We start from the raw sequence: 26,317 nt of genomic DNA, 5'->3' as shown, positions 1-26,317 counted from the left end.
TATAACTGCTAGCTGTGTTACTTTGTGTAATCCAAGTCTCTGGGGCATTGTAAAATACTCATTATTACATTTACACACAGCTCATCTTCCAAGTTTCATTGCCAACACTAGATTCTGGGTGTGTTTGCACTCAGCGTGTAGGCAAAATTGTCAAATGTTTTCTAAATAACATGTATTTTTTAACAATGGAAAACATTCGGTGAGCCCTTGCTTTGTGATTTCGAAGCGAGTAACTTTAAGGTTACAAGAAAAAAGGATTAAGATTGAAGAGTTTAAAGATCTTTTGATTTTTTTAAACTAAAGGTGGTTCTCAACCTTTCTAAAACCACGACCCCTTAATACAGTTCCTCATGTTGTGGTGACCCCCAACCATAAGTCTAGCACCAATTCTCCCAACAGAGCTTTAAGCTGATTGGCAGGAAGGTCAGAGGGAAACCTTCACTGATTGGTGGGATTGTAAAAATATGTTCCAAGGCGCCAAAATAGAAGCTTTAGTTCTTAACAACGAGGGAAATTTGTCTTTTCCCATGGTTTTGGGCAACCCCTGTGAAACGGTTGTTCGACCCCCCCAAAGGGGTCCTGACCTCCAGGTTCAGAACCAATGCCTTAGATGAAAGTAAGAAAGTCCAAGTCTTCCATTATGATAAATTAAGAATAGGGTGAAGTGAAATGCTCCCAGTCTGCTCGTGCCTCTGAGTCGTCAGAGAACTGGTGGCGAAAGGAGCATGAAGCTCTGCCCACCCACCCAGACGTCATTTGGGTTCTTTTACCCTCTGTGCATGAGAAAAGTGTTCTGTGCATGTGCAGAGGGTAAAAAGAACCCAAATGGCAGCATCCGGGTGGGTGGGCGAGCCTCACGATCCCTTTGCGACCAGCTCTCCGATGACTCACAGGCACCGGGAGCATTCCACCCTTGATTAAAAAGCCTAATAAACTACTCTTAATTCTTTTTTTAATCCACTCATTCCACCTGCAGACCTCTCTTTTTATACTCCTATCAAATTTGGCTGGGAAAATATTTACTGACCCCTCATATCCTGGATATAAACTGAAATAGCCGGACACCAGTTGCGGTCAACGGAACTTTATTGAAGAAGTCAGAACAGTGTTACACGGAAAAAGAATGGAACCATAGTCTGAATGACAGGTCTTATATACCCCTGCCTGCTGAGGCAACCACCAATCGGGAAACGTAACTTTTGCCGCCCTTGGAACACCGGTAATTAACCAATAACTGTGACCTGGGTTAACCAATGAACAACTTGTCTCTAAGCCCCTTTTACTAATCTCTGGGCAGGACATAACATAAACTGTTTCAACTCCTACCCTCAAAATGTCGCTACAGAACAGTGTACACGAAGACAACTAGACACAAGACTATTTTCCCCGAACGCCATCACTCTGCTAAACAAATAATTCCCTCACCACTGTCAAACTATTTACTAAGTCTGCACTATTATTTCTACTAGTTTTTTCCTCATCATTTCTATCACCCATCTCCTCCCACTTATGACTGTAACTTGTTGCTTGTATCCTTAAGATTTCTATTAATATTGATTGTTTCTTCATTGCTTATTTGACTCCTATGACAATCATTAAGTGTTGTACCACATGATTCTTGACAAATCTATATTTTCTTTTATGTACACTGAGAGCACAGGCCCCAAAGACAAATCCCTTGTGTGTCCAATCACACTTGGCCAATAACGAATTCTATTCTATTCTATCGAGGGATCCTAAGGAAGAGCAAGTTGATCTTTTGCCAGTTTTCTATTAAGATTGCAATGGGTTAAGTAATCAAGAAGGATCCTAGGCACAGCAATAAATACAAATGGCCCTGCCAAGCAGAATTCTACCATATTCTCCCCAATGCCCAACAGCTAGAAGTCCAGAAAAATTGAAAATGATTTTGCAGAAATATCACATCCACATATTTTTATGGATGCATAAAACTAATACAAGCAACTTTTATCAAAACAATTCTGATAAATTTATTTCGAAGAAGAAAGACATTGTTCAGTCCCTTTGAGTATGTGAGGAGATTAATACTGATTTAGTTGTCTGGGTTTCTGGTTTGTTTATTTCTAGTTCTTTTATTTCTATGTATTGGCTGTATTTATATTATTTTCACATAATAGACCACCCAGCATCACAATGGAGTTGGGTTCACTTAGATGGACAAATAAACACGCACTATCATTTTCACCCTAGCAAATCTCCATGATTCCAAGCCGCAACACCATAATTCTGTTGCCAAATTTTGGAGGAGGAATTAACATAAAATTAAATGTATTTTCTTTCCAATTCCTATTCCTATTGCTCTCCTTAAATTAAGAAAAAAGAAGAACAACAACAACTGGTTGGGAGTTCTTTTCCCCTGGGTTATTGTGATTTCTTAAATTTTTAAAACTAAAGATGGTTCTCAACCTTTCTAATGCCACAACCCCTTAATACAGTTCCTCATGTTGTGGTGACCCCCAACCATAAGTCTAGCACCAATTCTCCCAACAGAGCTTTAAGCTGATTGGCAGAAAGGTCACAGGGACACCCTCACTGATTGGTCGGATTATAAAAATATGTTCCAAGGCGCCAAAATAGAAGCTTTAGTTCTTAACAAGAGAAAATTGTCTTTTCCCATGGTTTTGGGCAACCCCTGTGAAACGGTTGTTCATCACAATGGAGTTGGGTTCTGCCAAAGTTCACTTAGATGGACAAATAAACACGCACTATCATTTTCACCCTAGTAAATCTCCATGATTCCAAGCCACAACACCATAATTCTGTTGCCAAATTTTGGAGGAGGAATTAACATAAAATTAAACGTATTTGCTTTCCAATTCCTATTCCTATTGCTCTCCTTAAATTAAGAAAAAAGAAGAGCAACAACAACTGGTTGGGAGTTCTTTTCCCCTAGGTTATTGTGATTTCTTGAATAATCTACAATTATTTGGGGCAAAGCAATAAGTCATAAATTATGGCTTATAAAAATGTAGTGTTTATACAGTATGCTAAGGTAGCACGAACCAGCATGGTTTAGCACAAAGCAAAGATCTGTCTAGCCAACATGTTTTTTTTTTTTAAAAAAGAACATACTACATGTGTTTGGAACACAGAGGTAAACTTTACGTGTGGAGAAAAGCTTATTTACCTTAAACGCTATGAAACAATGTAGACAAAGGAGAAGCATCACGAAGGCTAGCATCAGGGTAGCCAAATTCCTCAGATCCCAGATTGACTCCACCAGAGGAATGCTTCCAACCTGCCAGTCGTAGCACAGAGTAATCGGGGCTAGTAGAAGCCAGGCATTGAAGGCCAGGAGGTAGGAATAAGTAAGAAATCTGCAAAAAGAGACACAAAATTAAACCATCTGCATGTTTCTTTGGAGGAAGAAATAGCCAGTTCAATAGGACTATGCAATGCTTCAGATTCAACCCCCAAATGCTGATTCCAAGTATGATCTGGTGCCATTCAGACAGGACAATGGTGAGATCGCCAGTTCATCATAACCCATGTGTAGCTTAAGTTCTTTAGCAATCTAGGCCTTCTTTGGGTTCCCTCTTCTCGTTCAGTACTGGAACTGATGCCAGAACACATAAACACTGGATTGTTTTTCTTATGGACTAGCTAGGCTACTTATATCTTGTTGTGGTTAGCTCTGGCCCAGCTCCTGCCCCAAGGACTGTGGATGTGAGGGAGACATCCACATGCTGCAGGCCTGTTTTGCTCCCGGTGGAATCTGTTGGTGAAGGCTCCTCTGACCAAGAAGACATGAGTGACAGGGAGGAGGAGAGTGTGGCAGACAGCTCAGAAGGAGATCAATTATCTAGCTCCTCCTTGGATTCAGAACAAGAGTTAATGATACAGCCATGCATGTGGAGAGCGATGCATAGGCAACAACAACTGAGAGATTATTATCAAAGAAAATGAGGCCACCTGTGGTTGGGTGGGGCTATGGTAATTAGTGAGGCTGCTATAAATAGCAGCCTGTGGGTTTGGCCATTGTGGAGGATTAGCTGATAGTTGTGTTTCGTGCCTGCTTTGCTGACTTTGACCTTTTGTGTACTGATTTTTCCCCGCTTTGAAATTAAACCAGAGCAAAGTGTGTTTCACTTTGTGAAAGAAGAAGGACTGTGAATTGCCTCACAGCTGCAAGATAAGTATCACAGAACTGATAAGGGACTTGTACAAATTACCAGTTTGTTTGGAGACGAGTGCTCTTTGCTCTATAAAAAGAGGGCTTAGTTTAAGTGAATTTTCATTATAAAGAACATTGTTTTGAATTTTCAAACGTGTGTGTGTCTGAAATTTGTAGCTGTGAATTTTCGGGAGGATTCTACCAGAGAGCCAGAAAGAACATGTCTTATATTAAAAACCAATTTTATATGGTCTGGTAATACAGTATGTACAAACGGAAGAGGAAGTGATGATTACAATTTTAATTCCAGCAAGATATGGCACCCAAGGAGTCAGAGAAAGTGATTAAAACTTTTAAATACAGTTGAGACATCACAATGCATTGTATTGTGTGAAGCCATCAAGTGTCTGAGTTCTGCAAATGTTCTTACGTATTTGTCATGTGAACATAAAAACACGATATCCAGACTTTCTCTTTTCCCCATTGTTTGTGAACAGGGATATTACATTTGTTCAATACTTTATGCATCTTCTCAGAAATTACATTTAACAAAAACATGAAATATACGGATGCCATCTCAATGGCTTTTCACTGTTTTGTTGGGTCTTGGGACCTCTAAAAATCCTTTTCATACCACCTGTCAACTTCTGTTGACTGACTTATTTCCCAGATTCTGAATCTAAAACATTCATCAAATGCTGTTCATAACTGTCTGGTTCACATCTCAGCTCATCACAACAGAACATCTCTTGGTTACATTCATTACTTTTTGCAAAATAATGAAAGTTCTCATTAAATTGGAAGAGTTTAGAATTCATTTGCCAACCATCATACTCTGCTTTCCCGAAAATAAGATGTACCCCGAAAGTAAGGCATGTCAGAGGTTTTGCACAATTTGCTAATATAAGGCACCCCCCGAAAATCAGGTGTAGTCAAGTTTACATACGGTACGGTGGAAAAACATACGGTGCCATTCAAAGCTGTTCATAGCGGTACCATAATAATGTGGCATCCCCTGCTGGCCCCTTCCATCACTTTGTACCATCCAGTACAGCAGACACAGTCTGCTGCTGTCTCACCGCCATTACAGTCTCCACTACAGTGCGTAGACTGTAGTTCCTCTGGTGGCCGGAAGCTGCAATAGCGGGAGTATACTGTTGTACCATATAAGTGCCGTCGTTTGTGTGGGTGGGTGCCATACTGACAGGTACCGTACCATAATCAGTGTACCGTACGGTACACTTTCTTTGGGGGTGTCAGCTTTTCTGTCTGTGAATTTGTCTTATTTGAGAAATATAAGGCACCCCCCAAAAATAAGACGTAGCACAACTTTTGGAGCAAAAATTAATATAAGACAGTGTCTTATTTTCGGGGAAACACGGTAGTAGGAACCAAAGAAAGCTCATTTATTTTATTTATTTATTTATTATTTGGATTTGTATGCCGCCCCTCTCCGAAGACTCGGGGCGGCTCACAACAACTCATGTCGATTCACTGCAAGCCAGTTTGAAAATTCATGGATTCCATTTGTGAACTACATTCCCATTTTAATTGTGTTGGATCAATTCTAAGACTGCCTACAATAAAAGGTATTAAACTTAAGAGCCAGAGAATCACAATCCTAAGAATTATTTCATGAGGCTTTCATTAGTGGCTCTTCCCTTGCTTTGCAAAACATATTGAAGACTTAAAAGCATATCTCCACAGCTAATGCATTTGGTCTCACTGATATAAGCAACCTAAGGGAGAAAACACAATAAATTGAGGTCTACTAAGGACACAGGGCTATAATTGGATATGAAAAATAGCAAAGACATTTATGAATATGAATATCACATCTGTATACTCCCACCTGCCTCTGGGGCAAGGAACACAAAAAACTAATTGCTATAGAGAGAATAATATAGAGGAAAGCTTTATAATAGCTTTAAGCTATTATTTTCCTGGGATGAGCTAGAGATACTTGAGAAATTTCACTACTGAATTACATATTCCAGAGATGCAGATCCAACCTAATAATGGCTTCTGACTGGCTGGCATGTTTGATTCTAGGACAGAATGCTCATCTTCATTTTTTAATTGAGGGAACCAGCATTGCTGTACTGCAAGCCACTTAAGCTGACTGTAGATCTATAGGTCAGTGGTTCAAATCTCACCACCGGCTCAAGGTTGACTCAGCCTTCCATCCTTCCGAGGTGGGTAAAATGAGGACCCGGATTGTGGGGGCAATAGGCTGGCTCTGTTAAAAAGTGCTATTGCTAACATGTTGTAAGCTGCCCTGAGTCTAAGGAGAAAGGCGGCATAAAAATCAATCAATCAATCAATCAATCAAATAAACAAACAGCCCAAAGACACCTCCATGATCACGTGCATGGAATGCTGTTACATTCCCACAGAAGTGGTACCTATTAAACTATTCACATTTGCATGTTTTCAAACTGCTACCGTGTTTCCCCGAAAATAAGACACTGTCTTATATTAATTTTTGCTCCAAAAGTTGTGCTACGTCTTATTTTTTGGGGGTGCCTTATATTTCTCAAATAAGACAAATTCACAGGCAGAAAAGCTGACACCCCCAAAGAAAGTGTACCGTACAGTACACTGATTACGGTACAGTACCTGTCAGTATGGCACACACACACACAAACGACGGCACTTATATGGTACAACAGTATACTCCCGCTATTGCAGCTTCCGGTCACCAGAGGAACTACAGTCTACGCACTGTAGTGGAAACTGTAATGGCGGTGGGACAGCAGCAGACTGTGTCTGCTGTACTGGACAGTACAAAGCGATGGAAGGGGCCAGCAGGGGACACCACATTATTATGGTACCGCTATGAACAGCTTTGAATGTTTTTCCACCGTACCGTATGTAAACTTGACTACGCCTTATTTTCAGGGGGTGCCTTATATTAGCAAATTCTGCAAAACCTCTGACATGCCTTACTTTCGGGGTACGTCTTATTTTTGGGGAAACAGGGTAGGTAGACAGGAGCTAGAGCAGAAACAGGATCTTGGGTCTCAAACTGGGCTGTTAGTCTCTATGTGACAAGCTTAATGTCTTTATTGGTTGGAAAACGTTACCCAGTGTTGGGCTGCCAGCCCCAGTGCTCATGGTGCACTCTGTGCACACATGTCCGGCACGCACACGCTCTCACAAGATTCATGTGCACATCCTCGTGCAAGCAAGATTGGGCCATTTTTGCCCAAATCTCCCTCACGCGAGGACGCTCGTGCACACGAGATTTCACCAATTTTCACCTAAAAATCGCCGATATATCGTCAGTTGCATGCATGCACAGCTCCAGACCTACCAGAGCTGCGCACTTGGGCACAACAGCTGCTACCCATTACTGCATAACCCCAATACTTTTTAAAATATACTGCTCAAAAAAATAAAGGGAGCACTCAAAGAACACATCCTAGATCTGAATGAATGAAATATTCTCATTGAATACTTTGTTCTGTACAAAGTTGAATGTGCACAACAGCATGTGAAATTGATTGTCAGTCCGTGTTGCTCCCTAAGTGAACAGTTTGATTTCACAGAAGTTTCATTTACTTGGAGTTATATTCTGTTGTTTAAGTGTTACCTTTATATATATTTTTTTTGAGCAGTGTATATATCGTCAACCCCTAACCCCCAACATTTCTCACTTAGACTATCCACGATTGACCTCTCCAGGTTCCTAAGAGGTCAGTAAGGGGCATACATAAGTGCACTAGCCTGCCTTTCGTCCCCTGTCCAATTGTCTCTCCTTATCTCATATATCATATATCTTTTCTTCCTTTCATATATCTTCTCCTCTACTTTTATACCTTTACTTTATATATAATACTTCATGTCTATCCTCTTCAATATGTATTGTGTATTGGAATAAATAAGTAAGTAAGTAAGTAAGTAAGTAAGTAAGTAAGTAAGTAAGTAAGTAAGTAAAGTAAGTAAGTAAGTAAATAAATAAATAAATAAATATTGAATGCATTTGTGTATTTAAATGTGGGGGTTTTTAACTGCTAAGTTATGCAGAATCAGGTGATAAAGAGGCATTTGAACAAATACCCTGCAACCTGTACTGATTCAGACTAGAGATAGTCCTTGAGCTACAACCATTCTTTTGGAAACATTCATACGGTTGCACTGAAAAGGTGACTCATCATCAATTCTTGAACTTACAACCATCACAACATCCGACCATCACATGATTAAAATTTCGTTTCTTAGCAGCTGACAAGCAATTGCCATTTGCAACCTTCCTACCTGGCTTTTGACAAGCAAAGTCAATGGGGGAAAGCAGGGTTTACTTAACAGCCATATTATTCACTTAACAACTGGCATGATTTGCTTAATAACTAGTAGCAAAAAAAGGTCATAAAATTAGGAGTGAGTCCCTTAACAGTTGTTTTGCTCAGCAATGGAAATTATAATCCCAATTGTGGTTTCAGAAAGGTCACATAATGGAAAAAGAGGCAGCACTTATAACTACTTGAAAAAAGAGACTTAAGAGGAAATTTTTGTAAAGATATATTAGAATGTTTTGATTTTAGAAACATTTTTAAAGGAAACTTTAGTGTTTTAAAAATAGATGGGGAGGAGAAGTATTATCCTCTTTAAGGTTAAAGAATCTGAAATAATGCTGTAAATTTTGTTAATATACAGTATATGGCGATTGTTTATAAAGGTTATTAAGTGCAAATGGGAATACATATTATTTCCACAACAAGGAAGATAAAACAGAAATGGTTGCATTGATTGTTCTATTTAAAAAGGAGAATATATTTATGTTTTTAATTTGGAATATCACTTCTGGATTTTGTGCAATGAAAAAAAGGAAACTTTGACTTTGGTTATGACAATTAGATAGAAATGGCTAGTTATATACTACTCTGTTTCCCCCAAAATAAGACATTCCCTGATAATAAGCCCAATCGAGCTTTTAAGTGCAGGGTTCAAAAACATATAAGACAGATTCTTATTTGGGGGTTACCCGCTAACGTGTAAAAGTAAAACATCAAGGCTGTAATGTTATCTTGTACTGTGCTAAAAAAGTTAGAAGTCAACACCTTTTTCTTTCTTCCCTTATACAGTGGTCCCTCGACATACGAGTTTAATTCGTTCCAGACCTGAGCTCGTAAGTCGATCAACTCACATCTCGAACGAATGCCTTTATTGCGCCGAGATAACCGGAAGCAAGGAGATTCTTGCACCACCTAGTGGAAGCTTGGCTCGTATCCCGAATTTGAGCTCGGGTGTCGAACAGAAATTTCACTTGCGTCGCGGCTCGTAACTTGGAATACTCGCATGTGGAGCAGCTCATATCTAGAGGTACTACTGTATCTCATATTTTCTTTTCTCCTTTTTTTTCCTTCCTTTAATTTCCTATTTTTATTTTTCTTTGCATTGTACACATTGATAAAACAATAGTAGTCTAAGATTTTTTTAGAAAAAAGAAAAAAGTAGCTTCCTATGAACTCCTTCCTATGCACTGTCCTCCTTGGCACAGGGTTGGCACAGCTCTGACACATGCCACCTGTCTGTCTATATGCAGATGATCCGAAAAAGAATACAATAATTTACCGGTTCAGATATACCTGCATCTACATCCACGTACAGCAGAAGCTATGATGATTAACTTCTGCAAATGATTTATTTGACCAAGACAAGTACGCCAGCAATACCAAGGAGGAGAAAGCTGGGTTATCTAACAGCAGTGCCTCGACATAAACCAATTCAGCTAAGATAGAAAGCTCATAAATAACAGAACTTGGTTACAATTGCAGCCACACTGCTTTATAACCTTGTTCTAAAGTGTTTTATTGGGCACAGATGATTTAAAGCCTATGCAAAAGATGAGAACACTCCTGAGAAAAAAGCTCTCCGTCTTAAGGAGCAAAGGAAAAAATATTATTCTGACTGAAAGCCATTACAGTAGTCTTCCTGCATTTAGGTAGAAAATGTGTCTTTACTTCTCTGGGGATTCTGGAGAATTTACTCTTCTGCCAAGATTTGAAGAGCTGTTTCTCTAGGCCCGTGATGGCAAACCTATGGCACGGGTGCCAAAGGAGGCACGCGGAGCCATATCTGAGGGCACGCGAGATGTTGTCCTATGTCAGCTCCAGTACACATGTTCACACTGGCCAGCTGATTTTCAGCCTTCTGGAGGGCGGGGAGAAGTCATTTTTGCCTTTTCTTTTTTTTTTCTTTCTTTTTTTAATATAATTTTATTGATTTTTTTGAAAGTTTTGCAAAAAACAAAACATAAAGCATAAAGTGTACCATCACCAAACAGAAAAAAAAATTCCCTTCACCAGGGAAGATTCAATTTTGTATCCTTCATTTGCTTTGTCTCTGGGTTACATTGTTCATTCTTTATAAAGTGATTGAATTTTATTTCTTACATTTGCATTGCTTACTGATGTTGTTAATATATAATTTTTAACCTTCTCCCACCGCCTCATTGTTGCTGCTAATTTCTCTTCATTATAATTATGTAGTCTAATTTCCATGATTTCATAGTGAATGTGGTCCACCATGTATTTGCACCAATTTTTTATCGTCCATTTATTGTCATCTTTCCACCCAAGCACTACAGTTGCCTGGTCACTTTCTATCGCTGCAGTTTTGATTTCTTCATATTCTTTTACCTCACTATTTTTTATCAATAATGCTGCTTCCTTGGTTATTTTCCAATTTTGCCTTTTCAAGGCTTCAGGAAAGCCTCCTGAAGCCCGGGGAAGGCGAAAAACTGCACAACGGGCCTAGTGAAAGTTCAGAAACAAATTTCCGGTAGGTCCGTTGGGCCCGTTTTTTGCCATCCGTGAGGTCTGGAGACTTCAGCGAGGTCTGTGTGCATGTGCCGGGGGGGATAATGCAGGAGGGTTGTGCATGCATGCGTGAGGGAAAGGCATTTATTTATTTATTTATTTATTTATTTATCAAATTTGTATGCCACCCCTCTCCGCAGACTCGGGGTGGCTAACAACAGTAACAAAACAATATAAATAAATCTGATATTTAAGTTAATTTTAAAAAGAAACCCCAATTTAAGAGACCAATCATACATACAGACATACCATGCATACATTTTTTTTATAAGCCATGGGGAAGGGAATATCTCAATTCCCCCATGCCTGACAAGTGGGTTTTAAGGAGCTTGCAAAAGGCAAGGAGGGTGGGGGCAACTCTGATATCTGGGGGGAGTTGGCTCCAGAGGGCCAGGGCTGCCATAGAGAAGGCTCTTCCCCTGGGTCCCACCAAACGGCATTGCTTAGTCGACGGGACCCGGAGAAGGCCCATTCTGTGGGACCTAACTGGTCGCTGGGATTCATGCGGCAGAAGGTGGTCCCGGAGGTATTCTGGTCCGATGCCATGAAGGGCTTTATAGGTCATAACCAACACTTTGAATTGTGACCGGAAACCGATCGGCAACCAATGCAGACTGTTGGTGTGACATGGGCATATTTAGGAAAGCCCATGATAGCTCTCGCAGCTGCATTCTGCACGATCTGGAGTTTCCGAACACTTTGCATTGCATTATGGGCGTGGGCATGCGCATGAGTGCTATCACGGGAACATGTGCCTTTTTGACAACCAAGCAAAAAAAAGTTCACCATCAATGCTCTAGGCCAGTGTGGTGAACCTTTTTTTCCTCAGGTGCCGAAAGAACATGGGCATGCGCTATTCCATCTGTGCAAGTGCCCACACCAATAACTCAATGCCTGGGGAGGACAAAAACAGCTTCCGCCATCTCCCAGAGGCCCTCTGGAGGCTGGGAATGGCCTATTGGGACCAGTAGGCTTGTGTTTCGCCCTCCCCAGGCTCCAAAGGCTTCTTTGGAGCTGGGGCAGAGTAAAGCCCTTCCCCATCCCCCCAGGGGCTCTCTGGAAGCCAAAAACACTCTCCCAGAGCCTCAATGTGAGCCAAAAATCAGCTGGTTGGCACACACATGCATGTTAGAGCTGAGCTAGGGCAACGGTTCATGTGCCAGCAGATATGGCTCCATGTGCCACCTATGACACCCGTGCCATAGGTTTGCCATCACTGCTCTAGGCAATAGTTTCTCGGATGGTGGCTTGTCTGCTGTAGCTCCTCCAATCGTGATCAGTGATCAACCTGGTCAGATCAGGTCAAAGAACTCAGAATATTCAAAGTTTGCACTGCAATGCCTTTTGTCTTCCAAAGATGGGACTTCAATTATATTCTCAGGGTTAAAGGTTTCCCTGTGATCATTTCCAGAGAGTGCAAATTTAAAACATGATAGAGTTTAACACTGATTTCTCTATTCTTTCAGAGAAATTGCCTAATTTAATAATAATAATAATAATAATAATAATAATAATAATAATAATAATAATTTATTAGATTTGTATGCCGCCCCTCTCCGAAGACTCGGGGCGGCTCACAAATCCAATAAATTATTATTATTTAATTTAAACAAGGACCCAACAGGACCATTTTGTAAAACATCACTTAGTGGCGAATTGTTGTTTATTCTCTGGGGATCCAATTCCTATATTCTCTTAGGTATTTTGGCACACACTGCTTCCTCTTTTAAGTATTCAAATGGCTGCTCCAAATTTTGGGGGGAAATTGTTTATGTTATCATTTCCTCCCACGCTGCAGCAATCATAGTTTAATGGCATTGCTGGCTTGCTCTGAAGAAGGCAAATAATTCTGCTTTTTATTCTCTGAATTCCATGGGGAAATGGTGGTGCACAATCGCACAAATATACAGCAAAACCACATGGTTATTAAGCATTTATCCAAGCTGATACTGCTTGTGTGTCTTGTATTATATACCGTATTTTTGGAGTATAAGACGCACCTTTTTCTTCCCTAAAAGAGGCTAATAATTCAGCTGTGTTTTATACAGTGGTACTTCTACTTACGAACTTAATTTGTTCCGTGACCAGGTTCTTAAATAGAAAAGTTTGTAAAAAGAAGCAATTTTTCCCATAGGTATCAATGTAAAATCAAATAATGCATGCAATTGGGGAAACCACAGGGAGGGTGGAGGCCCTGTTTCTCTCAGGAGAGTCTTAGAGAGTCCCCACAGAGGCTTCTCCACGCCTTTTCCGGCCCTGTTTCCTCCCAGGAGATTCTTAGAAAGGCCCCATAGAGGCTTCTCCTTGCCTTTTCCAGTTACAGTTTCGGAGGCTTGGGTTTGTAACTGGAAAATGGTTCTTCAGAAGAGGCAAAAAAATCTTGAACACCCAGTTCTTATCTAGAAAAATTTGTAAGTAGAGGTGTTCTTAGGTAGAGGTACCCCTGTACTCTGAATGTATAATCAAAGTTTTTGAACTGGGCTTTCCCCCCATATTAAATTCTTTTGTGAATGAGAAGCTCCCTCTTTTTTTATATTCTCCCCCCCCCCAAATCAGGCCAAAGAGATTTGGGGACCTCTACTTTATATAAAGCATCTAAGAATCATCAAAAGAAAGATAAACCAATGATGTGATGTGGAGGATTACACAGTCCATTCTGAATTGGAATGAAACAAATAGAGAGTTGCAGTCGGAGCAGGTGGCTGATAATCACATTTAATACCTTATCAAAATATACTAGGTAATGTATAAATTTCAACGCATTCAAGATACATTTTGGAACTGGAAGTATTCACATGTGAAAATCTCCAAATGTCACCTTTGGGAGGTGACATATTTATATTGAGATGGTTTAAAAGCAAGGAGTTTAAACTCAGAGGAATTACAGAACTCTTAAGTTCATTTTGTTAAATGCAGTTTTGAGAGGAAAGGCAACAAGGCATATAGACTAAATTTGGTTTATATTTGGTTTATATCGAAAAGAAATAAATCCCAGTTGAATACCTTGTAAGAAGATATGGTGAGAATGAAGCTGGATTGTCCTGCTCAGAAAATGCTGGCATGGAACCTCCCATTATCCATAGGCGAAAATACATAAGTAGGATCACCTTCAGATAAGAAGAGTAAATTCTTGGATTATTAAAGAGGAACCCAATTGTATATGGCCAGCAAACCTAAATCTATTACAACATTGTTATTGGTGATCCCATTGCATCAAGTGATAACCTATCATTCCAAACTGAAATGTTAATTCTTTATTATCTCCAAAATACTATATTATTACCTCCAAAAATGGAGGGGGGGGGTAATTTGAAGGCTGGTTTATCATTCATAAATGTACATGTATTTTATTGGGTTAATTAATGAGCTGTTTCTAGACTGTAGTAAAGTTTGGATATAATACAATTCAACTTTCTGGTCAGCTAGCAAAAGGAACTTCTACGTGAGCTTCTCCCAAAGGTGCCTTTTCAAGTGGCAACTAGGCTTTTTGATTTTTCTTTGAAGACATTTCACTTCTCATCCAAGAAGCTTCTTCAACTCTGGTGGAAAATGAAAGGATTTATACCCTTTGCAGAAAGCTGGATATTTGCGTTCTTTTAGTGGCTCATTAAGGTCACATGGAGAATTATCTGTGTCATCAGGATCACTTTCTTGGAAATGTTGAAAGGCCCATGTTGTAGACTGGAGATAGATAATGCCATATGTGTTGAGAGGGCTGTTCAATTTTGACATAGATGACTTCTTTAGATGACACTTAGGTGACCCTGATGACTGATAAATCTCCAGGAGACCTTAACGACTTGCAAATAGCTGGACTTAACAACTTAAAAGAATGCAACTGTCCAGCTATTTGCAAGGAGTATAATAATAATAATTACAATAATAATAATAATAATTTATTAGATTTGTATGCCACCCCCCTCCAAGGACTCTAAATCTTTCCATTCCCCACCATCCAATCAGAGCTGAAGAAGAATTTGGGGTGAGAAGCAAAACATCTAAGAAAAACCAGAAAGTCCCTTTGCCTCTTGAAAAAGCACATTTGGGACAACCATGGCCTGAATCTCCTTAGAACATTTACCTCAGCTTCTGTTGATCAGAAAAGATTTGTGGTGCTGAAAACATTTTCATCTTAACTTGTTCTAATCAGCACATCTTTGAGTTATGTTTGCCCTACTGAATTGGTTTATTCTTCACACTCAGGTACTGATAGAATATAATTCACCTGAATACATTAAAGGAGTAAAAAAAAAGGATATATAGCAATACTTACATAGGTAAGCACCAAGGCAGCCCTCTTTAAAAAAGGTCTTGTGGAATATAAGAAGTTCTGCTTGTTACTTGCGGTCAGGTAACTAAAATATAGCAGGAGGGAAAAAAAGGATTATGGTTTTTATAAATGTCAGTATTGGTGGACATTAATACCTTGCTCATTTATTTATAAAGTGGGCTTTCCACTGACCACCGTATTCACAGTTCAAAATAATGGCTCTCAGGCTAATATAAAGGAACATAAGTAGAAGAAAAATAAGGAGGCTGCATTATCATAGCAACACATAAAATATTTCTCCAAGTGTGAAGGAATCAAACAGCAATTAGTATCAGCCAGATGGCTGGGTGCTTTTGCTACTCACCTCTTTCATAGTTTACCTCAGAAAATCTGAATCTTTAGGCAGAACCAACAAACAGTCTTATAAGTACTATCTATAGTTCAGCTGTGTATATCGCATGGGTTAGATTTTTAGGTTTTTGCTCAGTAATTGAAGTGCATTTCAGAAGGGTCAGAAGTGTTCAGAAATGTGCAAATATTGCAAAGTTCCTGGCCCTTTATGCTATATGATAGATAGATAGATAGATAGATAGATAGATAGATAGATAGATAGATAGATAGATAGAGATAGAGATAGAGATAGAGATAGAGATAGAGATAGATAGATATAGAGATAGATAGATAGATAGATAGATAGATAGATAGATAGATAGATAGATAGATAGATAGATACAGAGATACAGAGATACAGAGATACAGAGATACAGAGATACATAGAGATAGATAGATAGATAGATAGATAGATAGATAGATAGATAGATAGATAGATAGATAGATAGATACATACATAGATACATACATAGATAGATACATACATACATACATACATACATACATACATACATACACACACACACACACACACACACACATACATACATAATTCTGCTTCTTCAAAACCCAACTTTTGTTTCCAAAGAGACATTTTCCTCTTAACAACTTCATAATCCCTTGAGGGGTGGAGAATGGTGGAAGGTGGAAGGTTTTAAACATAAAACCTATCATGAAAGACTTCATAAACTCAATATGTATAGTTTGGAGGACAGAAGGGAAAGTGGGGACATGATCGAAATATTTAAATATGTTAAACATATTTAAATATGTTAAATATTTAAATATTTAGAGGGTTAAATAAGGTTCAGGAGGGAAGTGTTTTTAATAGGAAAGTGAACACAAGAACAAGGGGACACAATCTGAGGTTAGTTGGAGGAAAGATCAGAAGCAACGTGAGAAAGTATTATTTTACTGAAAGTGTAGTGGGCTCCTGGAACAAACTTCCAGCAGACGTGGTTGGTAAATTCACAGTAACTGGATTTAAACATGCCTGGGATAAATATATATCCATCCTAAGATAAAATACAGGAAATAGTATAAGGGCAGACTAGATTGTTGGGGGCAATATACTGATTCTGTAAACTGCTTAGAGGGGGCTCTAAAAGCACTATGAAGTAGTATATAAGTCTAAATGCTATTGCTATATATGCTATTGCTATATATATAAAAAGAGCACAGGAAGGAAGGAGGGAGGGAGGGAGGGAGGGAGGGAGGGAGGGAGGAATCCACCAAAGTTCCATCTTCCACTCCATCAAGTTTCATCTCAAACACTATTCTTGGTGGATTTCCTGTGCCCTTTTGTCACCTGGCCAATCCAAAGAAGAGTCTCTAATATATGTGAGATTTGAATGACAGACAAAGAAAGAAAATTTAGTATGTTTATGTTGCTAAAATAAAGCTTTTAAAATTTACCAGTAGTCTCCTGCAACTATTGGGTTAGCGTGCCGTGAATTCCTGGCTCTATAAAAACACGCGATATCTTACAATGAATCAATATTTAAGCATCATATTACAGTACATGTTTGCATTTGATCTTCTTGGCATCTTATGCTATATGTTACTTGATTAGACTAAAATGCTCTTACAAAAGTCAAAAATATGTTTTTGTCAGACAATCAATAGATCCCATTTTAACATTATTTCTAGCAAGTCTTACTATTTTGGTGCATAGTTATTAGAGGAATCAATCTGAGCAGATTCTTCTCCACCATTTCTCCTTTGTATGCTTTTTAAATGGCCACCCAAAATAAGTGCATTTTATAAAACATTATAAATTTTTAGGTCTTCAGCAACCAGAATAAGAGAATAATAGAGTTGGAAGGGACCTTGGAGGTCTTCTAGTCCGACATCTTACACAGGAAACCCTAGATCAGTGATGGTGAACCTATGGCATGAGTGCTACATGTGGCACATAGAGCCGTATTTGCTGGCACGTGAGCCATTGCCCTAACTCAGATGCAATGTGCATCTGGGCAGCTGATTTTTTGCTTAAACAGAGGCTCTGGGAGAGCATTTTTGGCTTCCATAGAGCATCCGGGGGGTGGGGAAGGGCGTTTTTACCCTCGCCCGGCTCCAGGGAAGCCTTTGGAGCCTGGGGAAGGCAAAACACGAGCCTTCTGGGCCCACCAGAAGTTGGGAAACAGGCCATTTCCAGCCTCCAGAAGGCTGGAAAAAAATCTTCCAGTGTTGGAACACCCACTCCAACTTCTAGAGACAAATTGTCCACTGGTGAATTGTCTCACTGTCATGAAATTTCCCCTTAGTCCTAGGCTGCTTCTCTTACAAGAACTAATTCCAGCAAAGACTACTGTATCCTACCAAAATTGTAGGTGAAAAAGGAACAAAGTGAATGAGGAACGTTGCAAAATGTTCTGCCTAGCCAATGGCATCATTTATCCTAGTTGAGCAAATACTTCAGAAGAAAAGGATTTAGGGGTAGTGATTTCTGACAGTCTCAAAATGGTTGAACAGTGCAGTCAGGCGGTAGGGAAAGCAAGTAGGATGCTTGGCTGCATAGCTAGAGGTATAACAAGCAGGAAGAGGGAGATTATGATCCCGCTATATAGAATGCTGGTGAGACCACATTTGGAATACAGTGATCTCTCGGTTAGCGCGGGGGTTACGTTCCAAGACCTCCCGCGCTAACCGATTTCCGCGTTATACTGGATGCGGAAGTAAAAACCACCATCTGCGCATGTGCGCCATTTTTTTCATGGCCGCACATGCGCAGATGGTGGAGTTTGCGTGTGGGCGGCGGGGAAGACCAAGGGAAGATTCCTTCAGCCGCCCAACAGCTGATCTGCTCCGCAGCGCGGAAGCAACGAGGAGCCGAAGATGGGGTTTCCCCGTTGCCGCGCTGCGGAGCGGATCAGGTGTTGGGCGGCTGAAGGAACCTTCCCTTGGTCTTCCCGCCAGATCACTTGCCGTTTGCCGCTTGCCAGTCCACGCCCCCCTGGATGAGCGGCCCTGCATGGCCCCAGCGCTGGACTCCGTTGCCGAACGCCGAAACCAGAAGGGGCGAGGTGGGGGGGGAAGAACGGGAGGCTCAGCATTCCGTCAGTCGCAGCGCTGGCTGTCAACTTTTCTTTTTAGCACTGGGGAGGCAAGTCAGCTCCTGCCCAGTTTTAAAAAGAAAAGTTGACAGCCAGCGCTGCGGCTGACGGAATGCTGAGCTTCCCGTTCTCTCTCTGCCCCCTCGCCCCTTTGCCCCCCTTTGTTCCTAGGAGAAGTGCTGGTGAGGAGCAGAAGGTCTGTCTTGCCTCAATCCCCAGCACTTCTCCTAGGAACACAGGGAGGCGAAGGGGCGAGGGGGGGAGGAGAGAAAACGGGAGGCTCAGCATTCTGTCAGTCGCAGCGCTGGCTGTCAACTTTTCTTTTTAGCACTGGGGAGGCAAGTCAGCTCCTGCCCAGTTTTAAAAAGAAAAGTTGACAGCCAGCGATTGTTCCGCTGCCGCCAGCATGGCCTGGCTGGCAGCGGAAGATGTAACGGAGCCCACGGGGGATTCGCCTTCCTCCCACCCGCAGCCGAGACTGATCGTGGGCTCCTTCGCAACCTCGGATAGCTTCCAGGGCATGAAAGCTCACGAAAACCAGGAAGCTCTCCGAGGTTGCGAAGGAGCCCACGATCAGTCGGCTGCGGGCGGGAGGAAAGCGAATGCCATGGGGCTGGGCTCGGCTCCCCCCTCAGCTCCCCCCCTTACCAGCCCCGCCGCGGAAGGCTCCATTCTGTTCCCTGCCGGCCCGATTCAGGGAACAGACGTCCACCCCCTCCTCGGTGTCCCCGGCACCCAGCGTCCCCACGCCGCCTCCACCTCCCGGTAATGCGCCCGACCTCTGCCTCTCTCTTTCTCTCTCATATACCACGCCGGCAACAGGGAGAGAAAGAGAGAGAGAACTAGCGTGGACTTATTTTTTATTTTTTAATATTTTATTTTTTTAATTAATATTTTTTGAAAAACCGCGTTGCAGCGTTTCGCGCTAATCGAGACCGTGCTAATCGAGGGATCACTGTACTGTGTTCAGTTCTGGAGACCTCACCTACAAAAAGATATTGACAAAATTGAACGGGTCCAAAGACGGGCTACAAGAATGTATAAAATGCATAAAACGTATCAGGAAAGACTTAATGAACTCAATCTGTATAGTCTGGAGGACAGAAGGAAAATGGGGGACATGATCGAAACATTTAAATATATTAAAGGGTTAAATAAGGTCCAGGAGGGAAGTGTTTTTAATAGGAAAGTGAACACAAGAACAAGGGGACACAATCTGAAGTTAGTTGGGGGAAAGATCAAAAGCAACATGAGAAAATATTATTTTACTGAAAGAGTAGTAGATCCTTGGAACAAACTTCCAGCAGACCTGGTAGATAAATCCACAGTAATTGAATTTAAACATGCCTGGGATAAACATAGATCCATCCTAAGATAAAATACAGAAAATAGTATAAGGGCAGACTAGATGGACCATGAGGTCTTTTTCTGCAGTCAGACTTCTATGTTTCTATGTTTCTAGAATGTACCATGAAATGTTCTCTACTGTTTTTGTCAATCTTTTCGCCTTCTTAAGCATCGGGTAGCTCTCTACAGATACCCGAGAGGGAGATTTAGCATTGCAATCTCTCTCCTAAAGAATAGCTTGCTCATGACCCAAGCAACATTTCTCTTCTAATTATACAATCTCCAAATAAATACCTTGGAGTTTCCTGAAACCTAGTTAGTGTCCTGGTTACTCTCCATGGCATATCTACTATGTGAAACTCACTATTTCATTGAAAATTCAAGCATTTTCTGTGAACCAGGCACCCCAAGCAGAGATCAAGCAGATTATTGTCTCTCAAAAGAGGAAATTACATTAGACCTTCACAACTTGGGCATGTTTGGGCCATTCACACGGAAACTTAAAGTCTTAAGATTTAATGAATCAATCCCTGGCATGATCCACAGCAGCTTTCTTAATTCCATCTCCTCAAAAGAAGTCTTTTGAAAATCCTTCTGATCAGAAATGTCAGTCTCTCAAAAATCCAGCGGCTGAGCTTGTTAAAAAAAACTCCACTGGGCCAATGTAAGCTTGGTAATAAAGCAATTGTGTGTGGAATACAGAGTTACACTGAAATCTAGGTAGCAGATAAAGAGGAAAGAAGGCTGGGGGAAGTATTCCCCCTTATATCTTACTATGAATCTCTTTCATAGAAAAAAAGCAGGATGGGTAGCACAAACCTTTGTGATAGGCAGGCAAGATACAGTATCTGTGTCAGGTAGATTTAGTACTATACACACAAATAATCCTGGTCTTGTATTTTATCTAGTCAACCTTGCAGTAGTTTGGTTCTCTCTTTGACATCCAGTCTCTAGTACTGAAACCCTATAGTGTGCTCCCCATATTTTAGCATCACTAATTCACAGATAACCGTTGCAAAAATCTTTAATTGGTCATTGTAACAACATGGTAAGTACTTCTACAATGAAATATCCATTAATGAATACTTACCCCGAAAACCGTGAAAAATTTCAGAAGAATTAAAAAGGAAAGTGACTCACTCACTACAAACTACCCCTTATCAAAATCCCTAAGAAATGCTTAATAAGCCCAGGGCCACCGATAGGCCAGTATTACTGCTACTGGCGTCAGGGGCCCGGCCATATTGAAAAATGGGGGGCCCGGTTTTGGCCCGCCACTGTGTGCCGGACCCCTGGCGCCCGCAGCAGTCATTGTGCCACCGTTCCCTGTAGGCTGCGCACGCCTGCACCAGCGCACCCCAAAACGCCCCCTGTGCACCCTTTTCCAAGGGTGTGCATGGAGCCGTGGCCGCCCCCCGCCTCTAGCCCCTTCGCGCCCCTGGCTACTGGCCGCTGCCCCCCGCCCGCCTGATCCGCCTCTCTTTCTCCTCCGCTTCCCACCTTGGAGCACGGCCCGCCGCTCTCGCAGTCCCTTTGCCGAGAGCACTTTTGTCCCGGGCTCTCAGCGAGGGGGCTGCAGGAGAGGCTGAACTCTTACTCCAAAGTCCTGCCTGTTCTGGTCTTTATAAACCAGAATGCATGAACGTGGTGGTTACAGATAGTTTGTAAAGAAGCCAAAGAAAAAAGACCAAAGCTTAATTATGGTTAAACTAGAGTCTATACATCCTTAATGTGGTAAGATGGAGGCCATCACAGCCTTAACACAAGAAAATACAGTACAATTTTATGTACAATTTAATCCTAGCTGATCAAAAGGCAAACAATAGACATATTTTTATTTTTATTTTCAAAATGGGGATAAAAGGTGAGTTGTTTTATTATCCATTTATTATCTATTATCTATTAGGCAATGAGGCCACAAAGTAAGTATAAACTATAATTGGCTAGGTTTGCAGTTCAACACACCAAGTCATAAGCCATGAATCAAGTAATACAGCAAAGTAAAAACAATAGTCCCTTTGGGTGAACCTAACCAGAATGACATTTGGGGAGTCTGCAAAACAACTTAAGTCTGGTTTTCACAATTAAGCTTTACTGTGAGATTTGAAAATTTTCGCAGAAGTATTAATTTAATTTGACATCATGGATTTTGTGGGTAAAAATTATCATTTTGTCTTTTCAAGTTCAAACAAAAATGGTGTGAATATTTTTAATACCTCATTTTGAACAAGTTAATTTTCAGGAGCAATGCTGTTTCTGGTTTTCATTTTAAAATAAAATATTATTTCTACTCTTTGACTAATATGCAAAGCATGCAGTAGTAATCTTTCAATCTTTCCATTTGTCCACATTTTGTGATGCATATGAAATATTTATGTAAAGAAAAATAATATTTATGTGCTTGCTAGGAATGAAATCATGAAAAAAGAGTAACATTGGGAATCATATATCCCTACTTTTCAACATATCACAAACATGCATACACTGCACAATTTGATATGTTGACTCCAAATTCTACTATTATGAGAAAGAAAAAAGAAATCCTAATAGCCAGTAAAAATTATATAAAGGTATCTCATAACACTCTCTTACCTGGGAGTAAATGCCATTAAACTTAATGAGCCTTGTTTCTGAATTCTATTATGCTATAACTCTAAGTTAAAAAGCCCTAAATGTGTTTGCCTTTACTTATAATGAAATTCCAGTTATTTATAGCTGCTTAGTCTTTCATACAAATCTATTCCAGAGTGGTTAACAATAAAAAAACATTCCATAAATGAATTTATAATGAAATATACCATGTATGCACACATAAATGGCTTGGAAAACATTGCAAAATTAATTTAAGTAGCTTTTCTCCACTTGGAACTAAGCAGGGGGAAAAATCTTATTTTTTATTAAAAATGAGGTTATGATACCGTTACTTTCCACCTTGTTTGTTACCAATATTCATCTCTGAAGAAAAATGTGGGCAGCATATCTGGTTTTATTTTACCCCCGCATACTAGATGAGTTCACAAATCATGCTAAGCCTGCTCATATTACCTATGCTTTATTGAATAAACCAAAATTGGCTGGGTTTGCAGAGCAAGTCACATTATAAATCATGATTTACAAGCCAAAGTGGCTTGGGTCACAGAACACTAAGCTCCAAACCAAACAAACTAAAATTATGGTTCATGTGTTTGTAAATCAAGCCGTTCTATTTGGTTTCTGAATTATAAGCAGAACCCAAAGACACCAGCTACATTAGCACAATATTAAGAAGCAGGCCATGAAAATTCAAGATGGCTAAGCCACACTGCGTTTGGGGTGTAGCAAGATGTATGTGCAAACCAGGTCATTATGACTTGCTTAATGCAACATGTTTAGTCAAGGATTAGTAACATATGTGCAGCAGTGGTGGGTTTCTGTGGGCGTGGCATGGCTTGGTGGGCGTGGCATGACATTTATTTATTTGTTTGTTTGTTGTTTGTTTGTTTTATTCGACTTCTCTATGCCACCCAATCCCGAAGGACTCAGGGCAGCTTACAACAATATAAAAAGATACAAATATAATAAAAGAAGTCAAATATAAATATTTAAAACTATACACCCGAGATTTAAAAACCCACAACTCCAAACAATCCTATCAACATACATACATACCATTCAATATAACTCAGTCATGACAGATGTCAAATTCATGGCCCTCAGGCTTGCCAGCTAAGCCAGGTTTTCATAGCCTTTCAGAAGGCCAGCAGGGTGGGAACAGTATGGACATCGGAAGGGAGTTGATTCCATAGAGCCGGGGCAGCCACAGAGAAGATCCTTCCCCACGGCCCCGCCAACTTGCATTGCTTAGTCGACAGGACCTGGAGGAGGCCAACATGGTTTGGTGGGCATGGAGGGAAAGGATACTGAAAAATCTCCATTTCCTCCCCACTCCCAGGGGAGGTTACTGCAAAATCCCCATGTCCTCCCGATCAGCTGGGCCTAGGGAGGCAGGGAATAGATGGGTGGTATTTCTGGTTCTCCAAACTACTTATGACAGAGTTGTTGCAGCTCGATTTTGAGATCTTCGATGATTATGATTATTATATTATTATTATTGTTGTTGTTATTGCTGCTGCTGCTGCTGCTGCTGCTGCTACTACTACTACTACCACTACTACTACTACAGTGCTTTCTGAAATCTCTCCTGACTCCTGGTTTCTTGAACTTTAAATACGACATACTAACCCTCAAATAAGACATACTATGTCTTATTTAAACCACACGCTCTTCCTTACCCTTGAGAAACAAAACCTGGAATGTAACGGTGTTCTTCCTACACATAACCAACAGCACTCATCCTAACATGCCAGGCATTTTGTTGAATTAATCCCAGTTGCACCATTAGTAAGAATTATTTATATAGAATATCACAGCCAGGATGCAAAGGCTCCAGCACATTGTCACTAGAGTTTTAAAGGAAGGAAGTAGTGGCTTTGTAGTGTCTATAGAGATTCTCAATCATCCAGGTCATAATTGTCCCAAAGGCGCTTTTTGAAAAGTAAACCTGATCTTTCTTTCTTTTTCCTTGAAGATGTTTCATTTCTCATCCAGGAAGCTTCTTCAGTTCTGACTGAAGAATTCAGAACTGAAGAAACTCCTTGGATGAGAAATGTTTTCAAAGAAAAACAAAAGAAGCCCAGGTGTCTTTTCAAAAAGCACCTTTGGGAAAACGAATGGTCTCATTCTGCAAAGTTTGTCCTGGAGGTTGCCAATAATCAAATTTGTCAGCATCCCCACTATCCCAACATCTGAAAATTGATAGATAATTTTTCCCAAATTGCAAATATGCAGGTCAAGTTATATGGCTACTCCGCTTCATAAAATAATAGTGAATTTAGTCCACGAGCTTCTGGATATTTTTAGTGGAAACTGCATTACCACTTTAGTTAGGCATTGTAAAAGCCATCAATTTTGGGGGTAAGTGGGAATTTGAAGACGAATTCTAAGACAAAATGGATTCTTCAAACCTTACAGCTTCTACTTTGTGCATCCCGCCAAACTGGAAAAAAAATCAATCTTAGGGTTGCTAACAACAACACTCCGTGGCCTGTATTCGCTGCCGATCAGTTTCCGGTCACAATTCAAAGTGTTGGTTATGACCTATAAAGCCCTTCATGGCACCGGACCAGGATATCTGCGAGACCGCCTTCTGCCGCACAAATCCCAGCGGCCAGTTAGGTCCCACAGAGTTGGTCTTCTCCGGGTCCCGTCAACTAAACAATGTCGTCTGGCGGGCCCCAGGGGAAGAGCCTTCTCTGTAGTGGCCCCGGCCCTCTGGAATCAACTCCCCCCGGAGATTAGAACTGCTCCCACCCTCCTTGTCTTCCGTAAACTACTTAAGACCCATCTATACCGCCAGGCATGGGGGATTTGAGACACCTTTCCCCCAGGATTATTATAATTTATATTTGGTATGTATGTGCTGTTTGGTTTTTAATTATGATAGGGTTTTTAGTTTTTTTAAATATTAGATTTGTGCCAGTATAATATTGTTTTTATCATTGTTGTGAGCTGCCCCGAGTCTTCGGAGAGGGGCGGCATACAAATCTAATAACTTATTATTATTATTATTATTATTATTATTATTATTATTATTATTATTATTTTTAAAGGAGTTAAACTGGTGGATAAAGTTTTAAGGGTCAGATATAATCTCTTAGCCACATCCCTATGTTCCTGAAATGCTCTGAAGGCCACTAAAAGGTTGCTTGAGAAGGAAATGCAATTCTGTATTGCTTGTGTAACCGTTGTATACAAAAAGAAATGTAATTTTCCTACCTGGTACCTACCTTTATGTAGTCAAATCAAACTGTCACGTTACAGTACAAGAAAAGCAGACAAAAGAAAACCTGATACAGAGTTAGAGGAGGGGTGTGGAAAATAAAGAAGTAAATGGAAAGACAGAAGTAGGGAAGAAATAAAGTAACCTTTAAAAGAGACTAGCTGTCCTCTTTAACTAAATGAAATAACCCTACAAACATATTGTGCAGCCTCCAATTGTAAAAACAAGTTACTATTAAATATCACACTCTCTTTTGTCTAAGAAGAAACTTCCATCTAAGCCAGAAGCAAACAACGGTGCCATGAATTCAGTAAATGATTTAAGGAAATTCTTATAAACAAATAATATTGGGTTAAGCACCAGTTAGTAAGACATCTTAATTCAATGGCACCCTATTTAATAAGCAATGTTCTTCTACTGCATTTTTGTCACATCTGAAATAGATACAATCCACCAGGCTTTATATAAACAGTCTAA

At 40.4% G+C, this 26,317-nt stretch overlaps 1 protein-coding gene across 2 annotated transcripts in view; it reads right to left on the bottom strand.

Moving 5' to 3' along the window:
* TMTC1 (transmembrane O-mannosyltransferase targeting cadherins 1) overlaps positions 1-26,317 on the bottom strand; it is a 201,224-nt gene that overhangs the window by 109,112 nt on the left and 65,795 nt on the right. For both annotated transcript variants that reach the window (XM_070754857.1, XM_070754858.1), the window contains exons 6-8: positions 15,233-15,314; positions 13,963-14,066; positions 3,149-3,338 (exon numbers count right to left, since the gene is read on the bottom strand). In XM_070754857.1, the coding sequence (XP_070610958.1) occupies positions 3,149-3,338; positions 13,963-14,066; positions 15,233-15,314 (376 nt within the window). The remainder of the gene's footprint in view (positions 1-3,148; positions 3,339-13,962; positions 14,067-15,232; positions 15,315-26,317) is intronic.

Source organism: Erythrolamprus reginae, chromosome 6, assembly GCF_031021105.1.
Source record: "Erythrolamprus reginae isolate rEryReg1 chromosome 6, rEryReg1.hap1, whole genome shotgun sequence".
Taxonomy (NCBI): domain Eukaryota; kingdom Metazoa; phylum Chordata; class Lepidosauria; order Squamata; family Dipsadidae; genus Erythrolamprus; species Erythrolamprus reginae.
Note: the sequence above shows the minus strand (reverse complement) of the source record. Positions and strands in the feature narration are given on the sequence as shown.